The sequence below is a fragment of the Oryctolagus cuniculus genome, chromosome 2, assembly GCF_964237555.1.
Source record: "Oryctolagus cuniculus chromosome 2, mOryCun1.1, whole genome shotgun sequence".
Classification (NCBI taxonomy): Eukaryota; Metazoa; Chordata; class Mammalia; order Lagomorpha; family Leporidae; genus Oryctolagus; species Oryctolagus cuniculus.
The window spans coordinates 1,692,901-1,715,651 of NC_091433.1; the positions used below are offsets into that span (position 1 = coordinate 1,692,901).

Sequence of the window (22,751 nt, forward strand, 5' to 3'; positions counted from 1 at the left end):
AGGTCAGACCTAACTGGCTCCTCCTGCAGTGTGGGAGGTCAGACCTAACTGATACCTCCTGCAGTGTGTGAGGTCAGACCTAACTGGCTCCTCCTGCAGTGTGGGAGGTCAGACCTAACTGATACCTCCTGCAGTGTGGGAGGTCAGACCTAACTGGCTCCTCCTGCAGTGTGGGAGGTCAGACCTAACTGATACCCCCTGCAGTATGTGAGGTCAGACCTAACTGACACCCCCTGCAGTGTGTGAGGTCAGACCTAACTGGCTCCTCCTGCAGTGTGGGCGGTCAGACCTAACTGATACCCCCTGCAGTGTGGGAGGTCAGACCTAACTGGCACCTCCTGCAGTGTGGGAGGTCAGACCTGACACCTCCTGCAGTGTGTGAGGTCAGACCTAACTGATACCCCCTGCAGTGTGGGAAGTCAGACCTAACTGATACCTCCTGCAGTGTGTGAGGTCAGACCTAACTGATACCTCCTGCAGTGTGGGAGGTCAGACCTAACTGGCACCCCCTGCAGTGTGGGAGGTCAGACCTAACTGACACCTCCTGCAGTGTGGGAGGTCAGACCTAACTGGTCTTGTTCTGTCAGCAGTTGTCTCAGCCTTGCTTTCAGCCCTCCAGAATTGGGCTGTGGCTTGGAAGCAGGCGCAGTTGGAAGGCAGATAGGCAGACGCTTCTGCTCCCAGCCTTGAAGGGCAGCAGGTATCTCAGAAAGAGGCATTCACAGGGTGCTGGATTGCAAGTGGGGCAACTGGGACTTGAGCCAATGCCCATATGGAACGCCGCAGAGTAGGGGGTGGCTTTACCTGCTATGCCACAGCACTGCTCCTCAGATAGTCATATCTTAAACAGAGAGGCAGAGAGAGGGAGAGACAGAGAGAGGTCTTCTATCCGTTGGTTCATTCCCCAAGTGTCCCAACAGCTGGAGCTGGGCCGATCTGGAGATAGGAGCCTCTTCCAGGTCTCCCACGTGGGTGCAGGGGCCCACACACTTGGGCCATCTTCCACTGCTTTCCCAGGCCACCAGCAGAGAGCTGGATCATAAATGGAGCAGCAGGGACTTGAACTGGTGCCCATATGGGATGCCGGTGCCACAGGGTTAAACCTACTATGCCACAGTGCTGACCCTGAATAGCTATCTTCTTTTTTTTCTTTAAGATTTATTTATTCGATAGAGTTACACAGAGAGAGAAGGAGAAGCAGAGAGAGAGAGAGAGAGAGAGAGAGAGAGAGAGAGAGAGAAGTCTTCTATCTGCTGGTTCACTCCCCAGATGGCCGCAATGGCCAGAGCTGAGCTGCACCAATCCAAAGCCAGGAGCCAGGAGCTTCTTTTGGGTCTCCCACGTGGGTGCAGGGGCCCAAGGACTTGGGCCATCTTCTACTGCTTTCCCAGGCCACGGCAGAGAGCTGGATGGGAAGTGGAGCAGCCAGGACCTGAACCAGTGCCCACATGGGATGCAGGCACTGTAGACAGCAGCTTTACCTGCTACGCCCCTGAATAGCCATTTCTTAATAGAACATTTGATGATGGGGAAATAGTCATACAGTGAGTACAGGATAAGGTTAGGAAACATTACCTGCTCTGTGGTGTGAGCCCACTGTTGCTCTAAAAGGTAGAGGTTACAGGGGAGCGAAGTATATTTTCTTGCATGCATGTGTACAGATGTGGACTTAGAAGCCTTTACAGCAAAGTTTACAGACAAAGATCTGGAATTAAAATTTTTTTAAATCATTGTCCTGATTACTGTCAGTATTTTCCACACCAAACTTTATGTTACTTTTACCATCACTGTATTGGCTTTTAAAGTAATCCTGTGTGTGTGTATGTGTGTGTTTTGTGTGCGTGATATGATGTGTGTGTGTGCCATACTTGGAGTCACAGGAAACATGATAGTCATATGTTAACAAGAAGCTTCATGTACTATTTCTCTCTCCACTTTTGTGTGCTTGAAAACTTTCAAAATGTGAAGTTAAAATAGCATAGAAATGTTACTTTAAGAACTATCTAGATAAAATAATGATATAAAATCTGAACTCTGTGAAACATATTTCCTTATATTCTTGAACTTTTTAATTTAATAAATCAAGGATCTTTTTAGTTTCATATTTGAAAACTTTTGCTTTTATTTTTAAAAGATTTATTATTTATTTGAAAGGCAGAGCATCAGTGAGAAGACCACACACACACACACACACACACACACATATGTCTTCCATTCATTTGCTCACTCTTCAAATGTCCACAACAGCCAGGGCAGGGCCAGGCTAAAGCAAGGGGCCAGTCTGAAGCACGGAGCTAAGAATGTCATCCAGGTCTCCCACATGGGTGGCAGGGGCCCAAGTACTTGGGCCATCTTCTGCTGCCTTCCCGAGTACATTAGCAGGGAGCTGCATTGGAACTAGAGCATCTGAGACTGACTTGGCACTCTGGTATGGGCTGCTGGCACTGTACACAGTAGCTTAACCCGCTGCACTACCCAAAAACTGGCCCAAAACTTTTGTTCTTTTGCACAAAAATAAAATAGGTGTAAGGGGTTGTATTTAAACAGATGCATCATGATCACCTGTGAGCAACCTGTTCCATTGGTTCCTGTCTTAGAATTTATGAAGTAGAAAATTAAATTCACTTTGTTCTCCTAGCAGTTTTCTAGGGACAAGAAGTGAGGATCCATGTCCACCACTGCAGCGGTCTTGGCTCCTCAGGGGCCACTGCTGGATCTTACCAGAAATAAGTATCACAGAGAACAGTCTTGTGTGTAACCTAGGAAATGTCAAGGTCAGAGGCCTGCATTGCAGCATAGCAGATAAAGCCACTGCCTGCCATGCAGAAATCTCCTATGGGCACCGGTTCAAGTCCCCACTACTCCACTTCCCATCCAGCTCCCTGCTAATGGCCTGGGAAAGCAGTGGAAGATGGCCCAAGCGATGGAGGCCCTATACTCACATGGCAGATCTGGATGAAGCTCCTGCCTCCAGCTTGCGCTTTTGCAGCCGTCTGGGGAGTGAACCAGCAAATGGAAGATCTCCCTCTGTCTCTGTAACTCTTTCAAATAAATAAATCTTTTTTTAAAAATGTCAGGAGTGGCTAAGCCTCTCTTTCTCTCTCTATTTCTCTCTCTCTCTCTCTCTGAACAAAACCACCCCTAGGTTTGTGCCTGTCAAGTGCGAGCCACAGGAAAAATGTATGCCTGTAAAAAGCTAGAAAAAAAAAGAATAAAGAAGAGGAAAGGTGAAGCCATGGCTTTGAACGAGAAAAAACTGCTAGAAAAAGTGAACAGCAGATTTGTAGTAAGTGTCCCCTCTCGTCCTTGTCATGCGCCCAGCCCCGGTCTCCCACCCCCACCGTGACCAGGTCTTCTTAGTTAGCACTGCATCCTGGGCTTGGAGCAGGCCTGGTGTGGGAGAAGGTCCTCAGTGAGTGACTGGTGATGGTAAGGGGTCCTTGTGAATCCAAGGGAAAGACCAGTGAGGAATACTGTGTAATGTAACTGCGGTCAGCTGCGTGCCACCCAGTGGCCACAGTACCAAATCCGCTCTCCTCTGTTCTCTGTACTCTTCTCCTCTGCCTGCAGCTGGCACTTTCTCTCTTACTACTTTTTTTTTTTAAGATTTTTATTTAAGAGGTAGAGTTACAGAAAGAGAGAGGGAGTGGAGACAGAAAGAGATGTCTTCCATCCGCTGGTTCACTTCCCAAATGGCTGCAACAGTCAGAGCTGTGCTGATCCAAAGCCAGGAGCCAGGAGCTTCTTCCCGGTCTCCCACATGGGTGCAGGAGCCCAAGTATTTGGGCCATCTTCTGCTGCTTTCCCAGGCCACAGCAGAGAGCTGGATCAGAAGAGGCGCAGCCAAGACTCGAACAGATGCCTAATGGGATGTCAGTGCTGCAGGCGGAGGATTAAACTACTGTACCACAGTGCTGGCCCTTCTCTCTCTCTCTGCCTCTCTGTAACTCTGCCTTTCAAACAAACAAATCTTTAAAAAAAAAGAGGGAGAGAGGCTCACTAGGCTAATCCTCCGCCTGCGGCGCCGGCACACCAGGTTCTAGTTCTGGTCAGGGCACCGGATTCTGTCCTGGTTGCCCCTTTTCCAGGCCAGCTCTCTGCTGTGGCCAGGGAGTGCAGTGGAGGATGGCCCAAGTGCTTGGACCCTGCACCCCATGGGAGACCAGGAGGAGCACCTAGCTCTTGGCTTCGGATCAGCACAGTGCGCCGGCCGCAGCGGCCATTGGAGGGTGAACCAACGGAAAAAAAGGAAGACCTTTCTCTCTCTCTCTCTCTCTCTCTCACTGTCCACTCTGCCTGTCAAAAAAAAAAAAAAAAAAAAAAAAAAAAAAAAAAAAAAAAAACAGAGAGAGAGAGAGAGAGAGAGAGAGGTGTTTTCCATCCGCTGGTTCACTCCCCACATGGTTGCAACTGCTGGGGCTGGGCTGATCTGAAACTAGGAGCCAGAAGCTTCCTCCAGATCTCCCATGTGGGTGCAGGGACCCAAGGACTTGGGCCATCTTCCACTGCTTTCCCAGGCCACAGCAGAGAGCTGGGTTGCAAGTGGAGCAGCCGGGACTCGAACCAGCGCCCATATGGGATGCCGGCACCAGAGGCAGAGGCTGGCCACAATGCCAGCCCCACCCCCTTACTATTTTAATGCATCATGAACAAGTTGGATTTATTCCAGGAATGAAAATAAATTAATGTAACTTATCACATTACCAGGATAAAGGAAAGATATTATCCTCTCAATAGCTGCACCCATCATTGATGAACAACTCTAAGTACCAACTGTGAAGGAAGCGTCCTCTAGAGAACCTCTGGCACACATCCGCAGTGATGGGACATGCTGAAAGTCCTCCCCCGGGGCCTGGGTGAGGCTGTCACGGCTGTCGCCACTTCTGCTCAGCACCGCGTTAGTGATTGTAACCAAGGCAATGAGGGCAAAAATGAGAGATTAGGTCTAGAGAGAAGGGAAGGAAAGGAGGTTTTAGAACAAACAGTCACTGTTCTCCAATAGCATGATTGCAGTGGGGACAGTCTCAGACTTAGCTGAGGGATTAGCTGTGAGTCTGCCACAAGCAATTAGGAAAAGAAAATTTAACTGATTGCATTTATAATAGCATAAAGAAACATCAACATCTAGGAAAGACATGACAGAAATATTCAAAACTTCCACACAGGACTATAAGTTGTTATTGCAAGAAATTGTAGTGGCCAGTGCTATGGCACAGTGGGTTAAACTGTGGCCTGCTGTGCCGGCATCCCATATGGGCGCTGGTTTGCGTCTCAGCTGCTCCACTTCTGATCCAGCTCTCTGCTATGGCCTGGGAAAGCAGCGGAAGATGGCCCAGTGCTTGGGCCCTTACCCGAATGGGAGACCCAGAGGAAACTCCTGGCTTCTGGCTTCAGATCAGCTCAGCTCCAGTTGCAGCCATTTGGGGAGTGAACCCTTGACTCTACCTCTCTCTCTCTGTCTCTCTCTCTTTCTCTCTCCATATATATATATATATATATATATATATTCAAATAAATAAACCTTTAAAAAGAAAAAAAAGAAATAATAGAAGGCCTAAATACATAGGGGAAATTCGTGTTCCTGGACTGGAAGACTAAATGCAGTGACAATGTCAGTTCTCTCCATTTGAGCTACAGATTAAGGAATTAAATATAGTCCCAATCAAAATCCCAGTGGCATATGTATAAATTGACTTAAAAGTGGATAGAAAAGTGGGAAAAAAAAAAAAAACACAAACAGGCATTTCACAAAAGAGCAACCAATTGACTAATACATGCTTGAAAAAGTATCCCCTATATTTGCATATACACAGAAATAGAAGTTAAAACCACAATAAGAAAAAAAAATTTAAAAAACACAATAAGAGACCACTATGCTTCCATCAGCCCGGCTCAAACTGAAGACTGAGCACCCGGGGTATTTGAAGTTTTGGGACTGTAAGACCCGACTTGCCCTGCTGGGGGGCATCACCCAGGTGCAGCTGTGGGAAGTCCAAACGCACAGACGTTGGTGGCCCAGTGAGTGAGGCAGAGCCTGGAGGAGTCGCTGTCCAGGCGTCAGTTGGACACAGCAAGGTCTCTGAGCACAGAGCTGCAGTGAGGTCCTCGGTGGGTGAGGGTCCGAGGGGCCCACGGTGTGGAGCGTGCCTTTCTCTGACGCGTACATATTACGTGAATTTTATTAGCAACTTGAGTAAATTTTCAATGGATGAACATCTTTTCTGTGTTTTATTTTTTATGATGCTGTTATCTTTAGGTTAGTTTAGCCTACACTTACGAAACCAAAGACACCTTGTGTTTGGTGCTGACCATCATGAATGGAGGGGACTTGAAGTTTCACATTTACAACCTGGGCAACCCTGGCTTTGATGAGCAGAGAGCCGTCTTCTATGCTGCAGAGCTGTGCTGCGGTTTGGAGGATTTGCAGAGGGAACGGATTGTATACAGGTAAGAAGGCACTGCCTGATGCAGCCTGCACACACGGACGCTGTTTCTGCTCCCGCTAGGAACTGTCAGGCTGGGCAGAGGGCACTGGGAGCCAGCCTCTCAGTTTGCGAGTCCTGGGGTGGTCACTCCCACCACTGGAAGTGTGTCCAGTCCGAGATGGGCCATGTTCATTTCTCTTTAAGCTCTTATAACTTGTCTTTTTGAAACCAAAGGTTACCCTGGTGGATTAAACTAGTGCTCTTACATATTGTGTCAGTTCTGAAAGATGCTCACTACATCCCCAGAAAATAACATTAAATATCTTGACATTCTAATATTTTTTTTGCGTCTCAAAATTCATTAAAGAAAAAGTAATTAAGCATAATTGCTAGAATTAGTTTTGTGTAACCAGAGTGCTTAGTTTTAGGCAAAAGTGATTTTTTCCGCCTGTCCTGTAAGTGCTGAATTTCCTGGCTCCGAGTCTGACTTTGGCTCTAGCCTAACCCAAGCTGTTGTGGGTATTTGGGGAGTGAATCAGTAGATGGGAAGTCCGTCCCTTTGCCTCTAAAGTAGGTTAATTAATGACTATGAAAGGAATGACCATGAAAGGAATAAATAAGTGGCTATGAACACTTTGTGGTACTCACAAAAGTAAGCAGTGAGCTGGCTGACAGTGTTTTTGAAGTATCGATAACTTTGTTCTCAGAAAAGTGGATCTGTGTGATTCAAAGAATTAGACTGACTTCTGGGGGAGATTCGGGCAGGCATTGTGATGCAGCGTAGTAAGCTGCCACTTGGGACGCTCCCGTCCACACCACAGTGCTGGTTCTAGACTCAGCTCCTCTGCTTCTGACCCAGCTTCTGCTACCATGCCAAGGAAGACAGTGGACGATGGTCCAAGGACTGGGGAGGACCTGGGTGGAGCTCTTGGCTCCAGCCTTTGAGCTGGCTCAGCCCAGGCTCTTACTGGTGCTTGAGAAGAGACCCAGTGAGTGGAAGATCTCTGTCTCTGCATGCCTGTGTTCTCACAGTAGGCGGTCTGCCAGTTCAGGAGCAGTGCGGTAGGTATCGGGGGTGTTCTGTGCTGCTGTCTTCTGCACACAGGGTGTCAATCACCAAAAAGCAGTTGTTGAGTCAGAATTTCTGTAAGAGTCTGAGCTCTTTCACTTTATTTCTAAGTAGCATTGTGCTCTCAGAAATCACCTACTGTGCTCTCAGAAATCACCTACTGTGGTATGAATAACAGAGAATGCTGCCAGAAATGGTCCAGATGTTTACTAAAAACAGTCGTAGAAGCTTAACGTTTCAGGTCACTCTGGCACCCATTGTCATTTCATGTCCCCAGCAGTCTTGTGAGGTAAGGGCCGCGTGGGCCACAGGTGAGCTGTGTGCTGGAGGCAGAGCACAGCCGCCCATCTGTGGTTCTGCATCCGAGGGTAATTGAGAATCTAGTAGCAGACTGGAGAATGGGACCCAGATTGATTGCTTTTTTTTTTTTAATTTTAAAAATTTATTTGAAAGGCAGAGTTACAGAGAGAGAGGGAGAGACAGAGGGAGAGACCTTCCATCCATTCATTCCCTCCCCAGATGACAGCAATAGCCAGGGCCGGGTTGGCAGAAGCCAGGAGCCAGGATCTTCTGAACTCTCCCATGTGGGAGAAAGGCAGAGCAACAGAGAGGGATGAGAGAGAGAGAGAGAGAGAGAGAGAGAGAGAGAAGGAGGGAGGGAAACAGGGAGAGAGAGCGAGAGAGATCTTTATGTGCTGATTCACTCCCAAAAGCCACAATAGCTGAGGCTAGGAGCCTAGAGCTCCATCGGAGTCTCCCATGTGGAAGCCAGGGTTCCAAACACTTGGGCCATCGTCAGCTACCTCTCAGGGTGCATTAGCAGGAAGCTGGGTCAGAAGAGAGCAGTTAGGACTCCAGCCAGCACTGCAGTATGGGATGCAGGTGTCCCAAGCAGGATCTTAACCACTGTGCCACAGTACCAACCCCTGAGCTGTTTTTTTTTTTTTTTTCTTTTTAGACAGAGTTATAGACAGTGAGAGAGAGAGACAGAGAGAAAGGTCTTCCTTCTGTTGGTTCACTCCCCTAATGGCCACCAAGCCGGCGCCATGCCCATCCGAAGCCAGGAGCCAGGTGCTTCCTCCTGGTCTCCCATGCGGGTGCAGGGCCCAAGGACTTGGGCCATCCTCAACTGCCTTCCAGGGCCACAGCATAGAGCTGGACAGGAAGAGGAGCAACCAGGACTAGTACCCGGCACTCCAACCAGGAGTAGAACCCGGGGTGCCGGCACCGCAGGCAGAGGATTAGCCAAGTGAGCCACGGTGCTCGCCACTAAGCTGGGTTTTGGTTTTATTTTTAAAATAATTTATTTCAAAGGCAGAGGGACAAAAAGGGAAGGAGAGACAGATCTTCCATACCCTGGTTCACTCCACAAGTGGCCACAACAGCCAGATATGGATCAGGCCAAAACCAGGTGGCAGGGACTTCATCCAGGTCTCCAGTGTGGGGGCAGGGGCCCAGTTACTGGGGCCATCGTCTGCTGCCTTCCTGGGCACATTAGCAGGAAGCTGGATTGGAAGCAGAGCAGTTGGGACTGCAGCTGGTGCTTTGATATGGGATGCAGATGTCAGAGTGGCGCTTAACCCATTGCACTGTGACTAACACCTGGCCCAACCTGGCCCAGCGCTGAGTTCCTAAGGACTGCTTGCTTTCCTTGTCATTGCAATGTCTTCAAATCTGCATAACCATGCCGGGCATTCATTTCACACTGTCACGTGTAGCTTGTTGAGATGAATTTTGTAGAATTCCTGTCCTGACACGTGGCTGCCCAAGCCTGTGACAACGTGCATGGCTCACAACAGGCACGGCTCACAAGGTGCATGGCACACAACAGGCACGGCTCACAGCAGGCACGGCTCACAACAGGCACGGCTCACAACGTGCACGGCTCACAGCAGGCACGGCTCACAGCGTGCACGGCTCACAACAGGCACGGCTCACAACAGGCACGGCTCACAACAGGCACGGCTCACAACGTGCACGGCTCACAGCAGGCACGGCTCACAGCAGGCACGGCTCACAACGTGCACGGCTCACAGCAGGCACGGCTCACAGCAGGCACGGCTCACAACGTGCATAGCTCACAACAGGCACGGCTCACAACAGGCACGGCTCACAACGTGCACGGCTCACAATGTGCATAGCTCACAACAGGCACGGCTCACCACGTGCACGGCTCACAACAGGCATGGCTCACAACAGGCACGGCTCACAACGTGCACGGCTCACAACAGGCACGGCTCACAACAGGCACGGCTCACAACAGGCATGGCTCACAACAGGCATGGCTCACAACAGGCACGGCTCACAACGTGCACGGCTCACAACAGGCACGGCTCACAACAGGCACGGCTCACAACGTGCACGGCTCACAATGTGCACGGCTCACAACAGGCACGGCTCACAACGTGCACGGCTCACAAGGTGCACGGCTCACAACAGGCACGGCTCACAAGGTGCACGGCTCACAAGGTGCATGGCTCACAACGTGCACGGCTCACAACGTGCATAGCTCACAACAGGCACGGCTCACAAGGTGCACGGCTCACCTTCTGCCCTCCTGGCTGCCCTCCCTGCGGTGTCTCCGGGTGTTTCCCCGCAGTGGCTGCCCTCCCCGCGGGTGTCTCTGGGTGTTTCTCTGTAGCACTTGCGATGACAGTGCCAACTTCGCAATAACTGAGCATTGCGTTGTTTTCTTTCCTGGTAGAGATTTAAAGCCTGAGAATATTCTCCTGGACGACCATGGTAAGTGAGCAAACCTCCCACCTGTTAGAGGGACTCGTGTACAGGAAGTTAGTGTGCACTAGCCAGGTACTGAGGATGGAAACAACAGCAAAGATAGATACCCGGGGACATAGCTGCGTAGCTAGATGGATGGACAGACGGATAAATAGTGTTGCCATTCCGCTGCATTTAGGCAAGAAGCACAGATGGTCAGAATTCTCAGCTCATGACAGAATTGTAAAGCGTGTGAAAATAAGCCCAAAGCAAGCCCGTCTTCTCTCCACAGTTTCTCGCTGGGGACTCACATCAGATTGCGATTTTCAGGTTAGCCCACTGCCCTGAGTGCTGCCTTGTCACACGGCACACCACAGAGCAGGGTGCCGATGGCCGCATGGGACCTGCGGTGGAGAGTAGGGCCTTTGGGGGCTGCCTCCTTGCCAGCAGCAGGGGGCCCACTCAGGCCCTGAGTTTCCTGTGTGATGATCGTATCTAGAATGTCATGGCTGCAGTAAGCAGCGTCGGAGGGGAGCTGTTTATAGTGATTTTCTTTGCTAAGACAGGGTCTAGTGAGAGCGTGTGAGAAGGCCACAGTCACTCCTGCTGGAGAGAAACAGGGATCCCATGAAGGCCTTGCCGCTGTCACACCTGCCCAGGGCTTTCCCGCCTGTTCCCTCGTTTATGCACGGAATGTTCTCACTGAATGGGAGGTGATTCCAAGACTTGGGAGGTGGCCTCCCACAGCTGTGTCCCTGTCTGGTGACTGAGCCTGTGCAGAGCTGCGTGCAGCTGCGGAAAGGCAGGCGTGCCCTGTGGGAAATGGGGTGGCCTCGGACCTCAGTGCAGAGCTGCATGCGGTGCGCTGCCCTTTGTGTCAATCAGAGAGGGAGTAAGAGGAGAGGAAACACAAAGCAAGGGCCAACCAAGCCCTGAGGAACATCGGGGGAGCAGGACATGTGGTGGGAAGGGACCCGCAGGCCAGCTGTGCGGGTGCTGGAAGAATTGCCCCGGCCACACAGAGCCACGCAGATTTGCTGAATGCTGGGCAGGGAAGCAGTGGGCGGGCACCTCAGGTAGGCCCACAGCTGCTGAGCACATCAGTCCCTCCTGAGGGGTCTGTTGCCTCTGGGCAGACAGCCAGAGGCTGTCCATTGCAGTCCAAGAAGCATACTTGTAGGAGTGTCCCTCCAGTCCAGGCAGGTGACTCGCATCTCTGGGTGGGGCTGGAGGACCTGTACCAACCACCATTAACTTGGGGGCTCCATTGAATGCCCTGGGGCCGTCCTGCACAGGGCGGGAGCAGACGGCATGCAGCTAGGGACGCCCTGTTAGCTGTAGTTAGATTTTCTCTGCATAGCTCCCTCCTCTCGGAACTTTACCCCTCAGATCTGAGCTGACCCCTTTTTCTCAAATTCTCATCTCTGTCTCCTTAATTTAGTAAGACATCTGCTCTGCCTACGTGCCGCCCTCTGAGCAGCACTCCCGGGTTCATCAGGGTGATTTTAGGGTCAGCTCGCTGTTTCTCATCCTTGGGGAATCACAGGCCTCTGCTGCCTGTTGATTGTATTTTAATTTTTAAAAAATATTTATTTACTTGAAAGGCAGAGTTACACAGAGGGAGGGAAATAGAGAGAGAAAGATCTTCCACTCGCTGGTTCACTCCCCAAATGCCTGCAGCGGCCAGGGCTTTGCCAGGCTAAAGCCAGGATCCAGGAGCTTCTTCTGGGTCTCCCTCATGGGTGCAGGGCCCAAGCACTTGGGCCATCTTCTCCTGCTTTCCCAGGCCACAGCAGAGAGCTGGATGGGAAGTGAAGCAGCCGGGACTGGCACCACTGCTCCTATGGGGTGCCGGCACTGCAGGCGGTGGCCTTACCCACTGTGCTACAGCACCAGCCCCTATGCTGTTATTTCATAGAGAGTCAGTAAATGCTTAAATTCTCCTAAGAACAGGCACCACACGTAATGCAGTTCTTGCAGTGAAGTGCTTTGGTGTCTCTTGCTATGTCCCTGGCTCCTGCCGTGTGCTCTCCAGAGAAAACCCCGGGCTATGTGTGGATAGTCGACCTGTACACACACTACTGCTGGTCTGGCACAGAGTACTTGCTGTTTTGTAGTTGATATGGAATTCATTACGTATTTATGGAAAGAAAGAGTAACTCCCTGCTCTTATCTGACCAAGTCAGTCAGAGATTACGGGGCTCCCCGATCCACAGCCAGGCAGGCGTCAGTCTGATTCCTGCTGTCAGTGAGACAGCGTGCTGCGTGGAGTCTCACTGAGTGTGAGAAGTGCGGACAGTTGTAGGTTGTAATGTTCTCACAGCGTGGAATGCCGCTTTTCCATCCATGATTTTTAAGGTGACGTTTCTCCCCCAATTTTGTTGTTGCTAAAGTATCATTACTTCCTCCTGTGATCTCTGTAACGTATTTGAACGCACACAGGACATATCCGGATTTCAGATCTTGGCTTGGCCCTGGAGGTCCCGGAAGGGGAGACAGTTCGAGGAAGGGTCGGAACAGTCGGCTACATGGGTACGTGGGAGACTTGTTCAGGCGTCCTGGTCCTTTCTCCCAGGCGTCAGAGCATGCAGAGGCTGCCGAGGACACCGGGCTCCGGGATACTTGTGGGTGGTGCCGTGGTGGCATGAGGTCTCGCCAGGGCGGTGTCAGCATTGCCGGGGGGTCTCCCTGTCTGCCCTTCTCTTCTGACAGATGAGGAGGGAGGCCCGCGGAGGGCTCTGGGGCCTGAGGTTATATGGCTGAGTAAGAGCAGCGCAGGTCAAGGCCGCGGTCTCCTCACTCTGTCCGTGTCCTGCCCTGTGCACGTGAGCCTCATAGACCCCCCCGGCCTCTGAAATCCCCGAGGGAATCGTCCCATCCTGGTTACTGCGGTGTCTGTGGGCGCTGCTGGCCCACCCTCAGCGCTAACCTGAGAGCCCTGCAGGAAACCCCACGTCCTGGGCTTCTGGGCTCCTTGGCCTGGGAACAGGTGGCAGTGCCCTTGGGTGTCCTCAGCGGGAGGTTCTCTGTGGCACCGTTTTCCCACGCCGGTTCTCCAGCGGGGATAGGTAGAAGGCAGACAGCTTCGTTGAGATACTTCACGTAACAAGGCCTGCCAGTGTGAAGCGTCTCATTTCTCTTGGGGTTTTATTGTATTCATGGAGTTGTGCAATCAGCACTCTATAATCCAAAATTCCCCATTTTTCTCCTCCTGCCATCCGTGTCTCTGCGGATTTGTCTGCTCTTTTTAGTATAAATGGGGTCATGTGATATCTGGCTCTTTGTAACTGACTTCTTAAACTTAACACGTGTCTAAGGTTCATCCATGTGGTAACCAACATTAAAGCTACAGTGTACGATTTGGAATTAATTATAAGTTTAACACCACAGCTTACCTTAAATTCCCTGTGTTTGTTACGTAGCTCCTGAAGTTATCGATAATGAAAACTACACCTTTAGCCCTGATTGGTGGGGGCTTGGCTGTCTGATTTATGAAATGATCCAGGGGCATTCTCCGTTCAGGAAGTTCAAGGAGAAGGTGAAGCGGGAGGAGATCGAGCGCAGAGTGAAGACGGACACTGAGGTTTATTCCGCCAAGTTCTCCGCGGATGCCAGGTCCATCTGCAGGATGGTGGGTCAGGCCCCACCGAGCCGGGCGCGGCACCTCTGGCCCGGTCTGGGCCTTCTCACTGGCACTTAGCAGTGCACTCACCCCTAGGCCTGGCCCAGCCCCGCGCCCACCGTCCTGATCTGCCGAAGGACTTCACCGGGCTCCTGTGTTTTGTTGTTGTTGTTTTTGATTTGTATTTATTTAGCTTCATTTGTTTGAAAGAGAGAGACATACAAAGACCTTCACCTGCTGGTTCACTTCCCAGATGTCCTTAACATGCAGGCCAAAGCCAGGAAACCAGAACTCAGTCGGGTCCCCCACATGGATGGTAGGGATACAAGACCTTGAGCCAATAGGCTAATCCTCTGCCTGCGGCACCGGCACACCGGGTTCTAATCCCGGTTAGGGCGGGGTGGGGCACTGGATTCTGTCCTGGGTGCCCCTCTTCCAGGCCAGCTCTCTGCTGTGGCCAGGGAGTGCAGTGGAGGATGGCCCAAGTGCTTGGGCCCTGCACCCCATGGGAGACCAGGAGAAGCACCTGACTCCTGGCTTCGGATCAGAGCAGTGCGCCGGCCGCAGCGCGCCGGCCGCGGCGGCCATTGGAGGGTGAAGCAACGGCAAAGGAAGACCTTTCTCTCTGTCTCTCTCTCTCTCACTGTCCACTCTGCCTGTCAAAAACAAAACAAAACAAAAAAAACAACAAGTACTTGAGTCATCAACTGCCGCTTTTCAGGCGTGCAGTAGCAGGAAGGTGACTTGGAAGTAGAGCTGGGACTCCAAGCAAGCACCCTGACATGGAATGCAGCATTCCAAGGGCGTCTTGACTGCTCTACCCTTCTTCTTCTTCTAACCGTTTTAAAGGTATTTATTGTATAATTCCTGTAAGAAAGTGATTTAGACACAGCAAGATCACACATGAAATAGGAGTTCTATGTTGTTGAAAAGCTTACACAGTGCCTTTTCCTCAAATACGTATATATGCAAATAAGATGGGATTACGCCACAGTCTTGATATAGCCAGAATTTTGAGGGAAGTCAGAGCACAGACTGATCGTTGAAACACATACTTCACAAACTTCATGGGAAAATGGAATTTAAAAAGCTTTATTTATTTATTTATTTGAAAGGCAGAGTTGCAGCCGGGGAGAGACAGAGGCGGAGAGAGAGGTCTTCCGTCCTCTGGTTCACTCCCCAGATGGCTGCAGTAGAGAGGTCTGTGCCAGACTGAAACGGGAGCTTCTCCAGGTCTCCCACGTGGTGCAGGGCCCAAGCACTTGGGCCATCTGCCACTGCTCTCCCGGGCCACAGCAGGGAACTGCATTGGAAGTTCAGCATTCGAGATTCAAACTGGTGCCCACATGGGATGCCAATGATGCAGGTGGTGGCTTAACCTGCTATGCCACAGCACCAACCCTGAAACTGGAATTAACAGATAAGTTTATTTGGGAGCAGAATACTTTTTTGAAACCCATTTTTTCATAATATGCATTTTCTGTGAACTTTTTTTTAAGATTTTATTTATTTATTTGACAGGTAGAGTTATAGACAGAGAGGGAGAGACAGAGAGAAAAGTCTTCCTTCCGTTAGTTCACTCCCCAAATGGCTGCAAGGGCCGGAGCTGCGCCTATCCAAAGCCAAGAGCCAGGAGCTTCTTCCCCGGTCTTCCCACATGGGTGCAGGGGCCCAAGTACTTGGGCCAACTTCCACTGCTTTCCCAGGCCATAGCAGAGAGCTGGATCAGAAGAGGAGCAGCCAGGACTAGAACCGGCGCCCATATGGGATGCTGGCACTGCAGGTGGAAGACCAACCTACTGTGCCGTGGCGCCAGCCCCTTCTGTGAACTTTTAAAAATGCCCTTGTTTGAGGCCGGCGCCACGGCTCACTAGGCTAATCCTCCGCCTTGCGGCACCGGCACACTGGGTTCTAGACCCGTTCGGGGCGCCGGATTCTGTCCCGGTTGCCCCTCTTCCAGGCCAGCTCTCTGCTGTGGCCAGGGAGTGCAGTGAGGGTGGCCCAAGTGCTTGGGCCCTGCACCCCATGGGAGATCAGGAGAAGCACCTGGCTCCTGGCTTCGGATCAGTGCGGTGCGCCGGCAGCAGCGTGCCGGCCGCGGCGGCCATTGGCGGGTGAACCAACAGCAAAGGAAGACCTTTCTCTCTGTCTCTCTCTCTCACTGTCCACTCTGCCTGTCAAAAATAAATAAATAAATAAATAAAATGCCCTTGTTTGTATGAGGACTTTTCAGATGAGATTGGGTTTTAATAGGCAGTAGAAAATTGATATGCCAATTTTTAAGTAATAAACGTCTGTCAAGATTTGGTATCAGCTATTATGACAGAAGATTAACACTTATTTTCATACACCACAACTTCACTGTTCTGTACTATTGTCCTTTTTCTATAGTCTTCAAAAAATTTTTTTCACAATAAATATACACATGAATTGTCTTTAGTGATACATTTCAATATGTGTATCCAGTGTGTACTGACAAACGTTTGTTTTTCTTTGATTTTTTTTAAGATTTATTTATTTAATTGAAAGGCAGAGTTACACAGAGAGAGAAGGAGAGGAAGAGAGAGAGAGGTCTTCCATCCCCTGGTTCACTCCCCAATTGGCCACAACAGCTGGAGCTGCGCTGATCTGGAGCCAGGAGCTTCTTCCGGTCTCCCACGTGGGTTCAGGGGCCCAAGGACTTGGGCCATCTTCTAATGCTTTTTCTGGTCATAGCAGAGAGCTGGATCAGAAGTGGAGCAGCCGGGACTACAACCAGCGCCCATATGGGATGCCGGCACTGCAGGCGGTGGCTTTACCTGCTACACCACAGCGCTGGCCTTGACACTGCTTTTTGATTGGAGCCGGAGTTCCTTTCTTGTTGTCTGCTCATAAACTATGTGCTGTTTTTAGACCCCCAGCATGCTGTGTGACACTAGGAGCTTATTCCTTCAGGTTCCTGATTGGGTGCTCATGATCCAAACTACTCTGTCTCCCCTAGGCCCCCAGCCTCTATGAATCAGTATTCTGGGTTCAGACTGAGTTTTTTTAGCTTCCACATATGAGGGAGAACAGGTGGTATTTGTCTTTCTGTGCGGTTTATTTCCCTTTTGACTGGGTTTCTCACGAGTCAGAGCAAACAGAGAGAGGATCATTCTTTGCTTTCTCAAAAGATGGTGTTCAAAGGGAAGAGTAGTACCAAGGTCATTCTGTCTTCAGAAACAGCGAAGCTGTTTCATTTCATTGACGAATTTTATATAAAATTGAACATAAAACTAACCTTTGATATTTTGAAATAGGAAAGCTTTTCTCTTCTGCCCATGGTTGTTTTCTGAGCAGGGGTCACCAGCAGTTACACCAGTACCGAAGCGCGCGAGCACACGCGTGTGTTCACCAGCAGTCACACCAGCACCGAAGCGCGCGAGCACACGCGTGTGTTCACCAGCAGTCACACCAGCACCGAAGCGCGCGAGCACACGCGTGTGTTCACCAGCAGTCACACCAGCACCGAAGCGCGCGAGCACACGCGTGTGTTCACCAGCAGTCACACCAGCACCGAAGCGCGCGAGCACACGCGTGTGTTCACCAGCAGTCACACCAGCACCGAAGCGCGCGAGCACACGCGTGTGTTCACCAGCACCGAAGCGCGCAAGCACACGCGTGTGTTCACCAGCAGTCACACCAGCACCGAAGCGCGCGAGCACACGCGTGTGTTCACCAGCAGTCACACCAGCACCGAAGCGCGCGAGCACACGCGTGTGTTCACCAGCAGTCACACCAGCACCGAAGCGCGCGAGCACACGCGTGTGTTCACCAGCAGTCACACCAGCACCGAAGCGCGCGAGCACACGCGTGTGTTCACCAGCAGTCACACCAGCACCGAAGCGCGCGAGCACACGCGTGTGTTCACCAGCAGTCACACCAGCACCGAAGCGCGCGAGCACACGCGTGTGTGGGTTGGGAATGGCCCAGAGCAGCCTCGCTGGTGTTGTCGTCTGTGAAGCAGCCTGTGTTACAGTCCTGCCCTGGGCCTTCCTGCCAGCCGGCTCACTCTGCTTGGAGCTGACCAAGCTTGTGTCCAGTGTGACAGACGCAGGGTGCTTCTCCACACAGGACCCTGCCAGGCTGCAGGAAGGTGCCATATGAGCGTAATGTGGGAGACGAGGCCGCCCCGGGGAGCTCGGGGGGTGGTGTTGGCCCTAAACCAAATGTGGTAACGGCTCTGGTAAGAAGGCAGCTGTGATGGGCACCACAGACGGGCAGGTGCCTTTCTGGGGAGGAGAAGCCCACTGCCTTGGAAGCACTGACGAGGAAGGTGGGGTCTGGCAGGCGGTGTCGTGAGCAGGAGCACTAACCTGCTCCAGAGCAGGGCCGCCACTGGCTCTGTCTCAGCTCAGCCTCTCAGCCATGAAATGTGGAGGAGAATACAGTGAAATCGTGCATGTGGAATGTTTCACAACACACAGTCCTGGGGTCGGTGTTGTGGCATAGCAGGAAAGCTACTGCCTGTGATGCTGGCATCCCATGTGGGCGCTGGTTCGTGTTCCAGCTGCCCCACTTCCAATCCAGCTCCCTCTAATGTGCTTGGGAAAGTAGCGGAAGACGGCCAAGTGCCTGGGCCCCTGCTGCCCATGTAGGAGACCCGGATGAAGTCTCAGGCTCTGGCTTTGGCCTGTCACAGCCCCAACTGTTGTGTCCATCTGAGGAGTGAACCAGCAGATGGAAGATTCTCTCTCTCTCTCTCTCTCTCTCTCTCTCTCTCTCTGAAATAACTAGTTCTTTATTTTAAAAAAGATGGCCCAAGCACTTGGTACATCTTCGGCTGCTTTCCCAAGTGTATTAGCAGGAGCTGGATCAGAAGTGGAGCGCTTTGACTCCAGTGGACCCTCCAATGGGATGCTCGAGTCAAAGGTGGCAGCCTAAATGCTGCACTACAATTCCAGCCCCAACGATTAGTTCTTCAAGAATGGATTAAATCTCCAAAAAACAGACTGAGGGGAGGCATCTCAGGATGCGGAGTGATTGAACCAGAGCAGGGAGTGGGGAGTTTGGGGTGCCTGCTGAGCGAGGCAGTGTGCCTGGGCCAAGTGCTGCAGAGAGGCGCGTGCCCCAGTGTCACCGGGGGAGCCAGCAGGGCACTGCGTCCCACCTGCGGCCAGTGCGCTCTGTGCCTTTCCTGGAGAGGAAGCTGTGCTTGGTTGTGGTTAGAGTGCTGCACGTGTGTGCAATGGAGACAAGAGCAGAGAGCGTAGCTAGTTGGCTTCCTACAGTAACCCAAAAGGGAGATGGAACGAACCTGCTGTGTGGATACCTGTTTATCATTTATACATTCCCTCGTTAATCCTCGCAGGGGGGTTCTGTATTATTCTCGTAGCCCCACAGTCGGGGCTGAGTTAGAAGCAGGCTTGGAAACCACGGGTCCAGGGCAGGCCATTTGTCAGTCTGTCCGGCTGCTGTGACAAAATCCTTAGATGGGACAGCAGAAGTGTCTCTCTGTGGTCTCAGGAAGCTCCATCCTAATGGAAAGACTGGCATTAAACAGTCGTCACGTGCTTTACTCCATCTGGTGTGAACGTGTCGCATAGGTGTAGGGGTGCTGCGAGGCTGTCAGAGGAGCGGGGAGCCTAGTCCTGAGGGGCTGCAAGGCAAAGAATTTCCCAGACACAAGCCCTGCGGTGGGCATGGCCCCACTCTGGGGAAGGAGAGGTGGGACTCTCAGAGAGGGGTGGGGTGGGGTGAGAGGCAGAGCCTGGCAGATCCGCTGGGACCAGGACGGTTCTGGTCTTGGGACTTGGGTTTGTGTTTAGCGAAGCCCTGGGTGTGGATGTCACCCGGCCCAGGGGCTAGCAAAGTTTTCCAGAGGGGAGGCAGTCCGCGTTACCTCAGCTTCTCCCTCTGTCCCAGCTCGTCAACCTGCCGCCGTGCTGCAGCAGCAGCAGCGTACGATGCACCCAGAAAACCTCTTGGTCAGGCGGCTGGTGCCGTGCAGCCCCGTGGCTGCAGCTCCCTGGTCTCTGGGCTTCCCCATGGGGCCCCAGATGGTTAGTGCGAGGCCTTGCTGCACAGCCTAGCCTTCTTTGATTGATAATAGTTGCGCAAGAAGGCTAATTTGAGTCTGTGACCATTGTAAGTGTGCATGTAAGGAATACTTTAGAAACACTTGGCTAGGTCTAAGAATATCACAGTTTCTAAGGAGTGAGTGTTGGGTTTAGGGGTTACACACCCACACCCTGCTCTGCATGCTTGGCTCTGCTTCCTGACTCCAGCCTTATGTCAGCGCGTGCACTGTGGGAGGCAGCATGATGGCTCGAGTCACTGGGTCCCTGCCACCCATCGGGAGACCTGGATTGAGTTCCTGGTTTTGGCCCCGATCCAGCTTCAGCCATTGTGGGCATCTTATGAGTGAACCAGCAGATAGCGCACATCTGTTTGTCTCTTTATCTGTGTGTGTGTGTGTGTGTGTCTGGTATGTGTGTGTCTCACAAATAAATTAGCTAGCGCAAAAGGAAAAGTGCAGATTCTGCCCCTCCTTACAGATTAATAATTCTGGGGACAGGCCTCGGAATCTAGAGGGAAAAATTACAGTTCTAGTACTAAGTTTGCTAAGGTTTTGCCTCATCTGAGGTCCTCGTGGTGTATTTAATGACTCGATAAAAGTGGTCTCTATAAATGTCACTTAGCATTAAGATGCTATTTCCAAATTTCTCAATAGTTTCAGTTTCCTTTTTTAAAGTTTTGATTGCTTATTTGAAATGCAGAGTTACAAGAGACAGAGAGAGGCCTTCCACCCGCTGGTTCACTCCCCAAATGGCTGCAATGGCCGTTGCTGGGCCAACCCAAAGCCAGGAGTCAGGAGCTTCTTCCAGGTCTTCACGTGGGTGCAGGGGCCCAAATACTCGGGTCCTCTTCTGCTGCTTTCCCAGGCACGTTAGCAGGGAGCTGGATCTGAAGTGGAGCAGCCGGGACTTGAACCAGCTGTCACATGAGACGTGGCACCAGCTTTACTCATTACGCCGTGGTGCCAGCCTTCTGTTTCCTTTAAAAACTCCCCTAATTTTTGCTTGATTGAAATTTTTTTACTTGATGATTAACTTCGCCAACATGTTAGTGGCAGCTCAAAGGAGGCCCTCAGCACAGCTCCTGTGAAGTGTCACGTGATCTGACCGGTCCTGAGTGAGCGTGTGCGGCCCGCCCCATCCTTTGCGTGACTGAGTTTGTCTACATGCTCTGCTCTCTGCCGCCCCAGCTGTTTGTTGTTTTGGAAGGGACTTTCGGGTTTTCACTGCTATGCTAGGGGCTTAACCGTCTCCACCTCTGCCTCTCGTAGTTGCTCACCAAGAACCCCAAGGACCGGCTGGGCTGCAGGGGCGAAGGAGCTGCGGGGGTGAAGCGGCACCCCGTGTTTCAGGACATCAACTTCAGCAGGCTGGAGGTGCACCTGTTAGCTGCCCCCTTCTACCCTGATGTAAGTGGGCTGTCAAGAGGAGCCCAGAGCACCGCTGCTCAGAGCGGCACATTTTGAAAAGCAGATCCGGATCACCTGACACAGCCAGGTGTGGCCTCTCCTCTGTGGGGCCCGCCACACCCAGTCCTTCCTGCTGAGTCACCCCCAGCACCCGCTGCCACTGCAGTCCCTCCCCCCCCCCCCCCCCCGGCTCTCTGGCACCTGGGCCTGCGCTCAGACACCTCAGCAGGCAAGGCCGTCCTGTCACCAGTGTCTGCTCTCTGCCCTCAGAACTGGCTTCACCTCTGGTCCCCATGCCCGGCCACTTGCACGCCATTTTGTTTTGTTAAAGATTATTTATTGGAAAGGCAGAGAGATTGACACCCCCACACACATCTTCCACCCACTGGTTTACTCCCCAAATGGCCAGGGCTGGGCCAGGCTGAAGGCAGGAGCCTGGAACTCCAGCTGGGTCTCCCACGTGGGTGGCAGGGTCCAAGGACTTGGGCCGTCTTCTGCTGCTTTCCCAGGTGCATTAGCAGGGAGCTGGATTGGAAGTGGAGCAGCCAGGACTCCAACTAGCACGCATATGGGATGCCAACCCTCGCAGGAGGCAGCTAATCTGTGCCACAGTGCGGGCCCACTGCTGCTTTAGTCTGGAATGCTGGTCCCCGCCCCACGTCCATGAGGACATGGACCTGAGGCCTGGCCGCACACTGAAGGCTCTGGGTGCTTCTGTTCATCCTCCTGAATGAGCTGGGCGGCCCGGAGAGCTCCTGGCTCTTCAGTGCTCGTCCCAGGACCCTGCACTCTCAGGGCTGCTGCGAGTCCCAGTGGCCCCTCCCAGGCTGCCACAGATGGGGTAGAGCAGTGTGAAGTGAAGTGTGAAGTGGGGAGAGTAACTCACACATGACTTAGCAGTCGTGGTGTGTGCCTGGCACTAGAGCTCTAGGTGCTAAAGCCACAGGAAGGAGAAGACAAGCACGGTTTCTGCTCCCGGGGAGCCCAGCCTGGCCCGTGCAGGAGGGTGGCAACCGCAGCCATGGCTGTGACCAGGACCTAGGAGGGCGGGCTCTAGGGAAGACGCTGCATGCACGTTCCTGAGAAGGGTAGGCAGCATGAGGCCAGCGGGTGGGCCAGCCCAGAGTGTGTGCAGGCAAGTGGCCTGTGGGGAGCTGTTCACAGCACAGTTCAGTGTACACGTCAGGTAGTTCCTTCCCAGAATTAAGACTCCCTTGGTGTGGGGCAGCGTGGGCTTTGGCCCTCCTCTGAACTGTGCCCTGAGGGTGGGGCCTGCCACTTGGCTCCCCAGCCACCCCCCAGGCCACAGGGAAACTGAAGAAAAGCAGTGGCTGCAGGCAGTGCTGGGGGGAGCAGGCGACAGTGCAGTGCCACGGCTGCGGATTTCTGGGCTCTTTGCTCCTTGCCCCAGACCTGCACATGGCTGTACTAGCAGGAGACAGAGACCCGAGCTTGGTGCCCTGCCTGCTTGCTGGC

At 52.2% G+C, this 22,751-nt stretch overlaps 1 protein-coding gene across 5 annotated transcripts in view; it reads left to right on the forward strand.

Moving 5' to 3' along the window:
• The window catches only part of GRK4 (G protein-coupled receptor kinase 4), a 75,811-nt gene that overhangs the window by 41,142 nt on the left and 11,918 nt on the right, over positions 1–22,751 (forward strand). For 3 of the 5 annotated variants that reach the window (XM_051836706.2, XM_070067982.1, XM_070067981.1), the window contains 6 exons: positions 3,146–3,286; positions 6,257–6,447; positions 10,199–10,236; positions 12,652–12,741; positions 13,632–13,840; positions 21,138–21,275. In XM_051836706.2, coding sequence (XP_051692666.2) covers positions 3,146–3,286; positions 6,257–6,447; positions 10,199–10,236; positions 12,652–12,741; positions 13,632–13,840; positions 21,138–21,275 — 807 coding nt within the window. The remainder of the gene's footprint in view (positions 1–3,145; positions 3,287–6,256; positions 6,448–10,198; positions 10,237–12,651; positions 12,742–13,631; positions 13,841–21,137; positions 21,276–22,751) is intronic. The other 2 variants (XM_070067979.1, XM_070067980.1) reach the window with 2 other exon arrangements.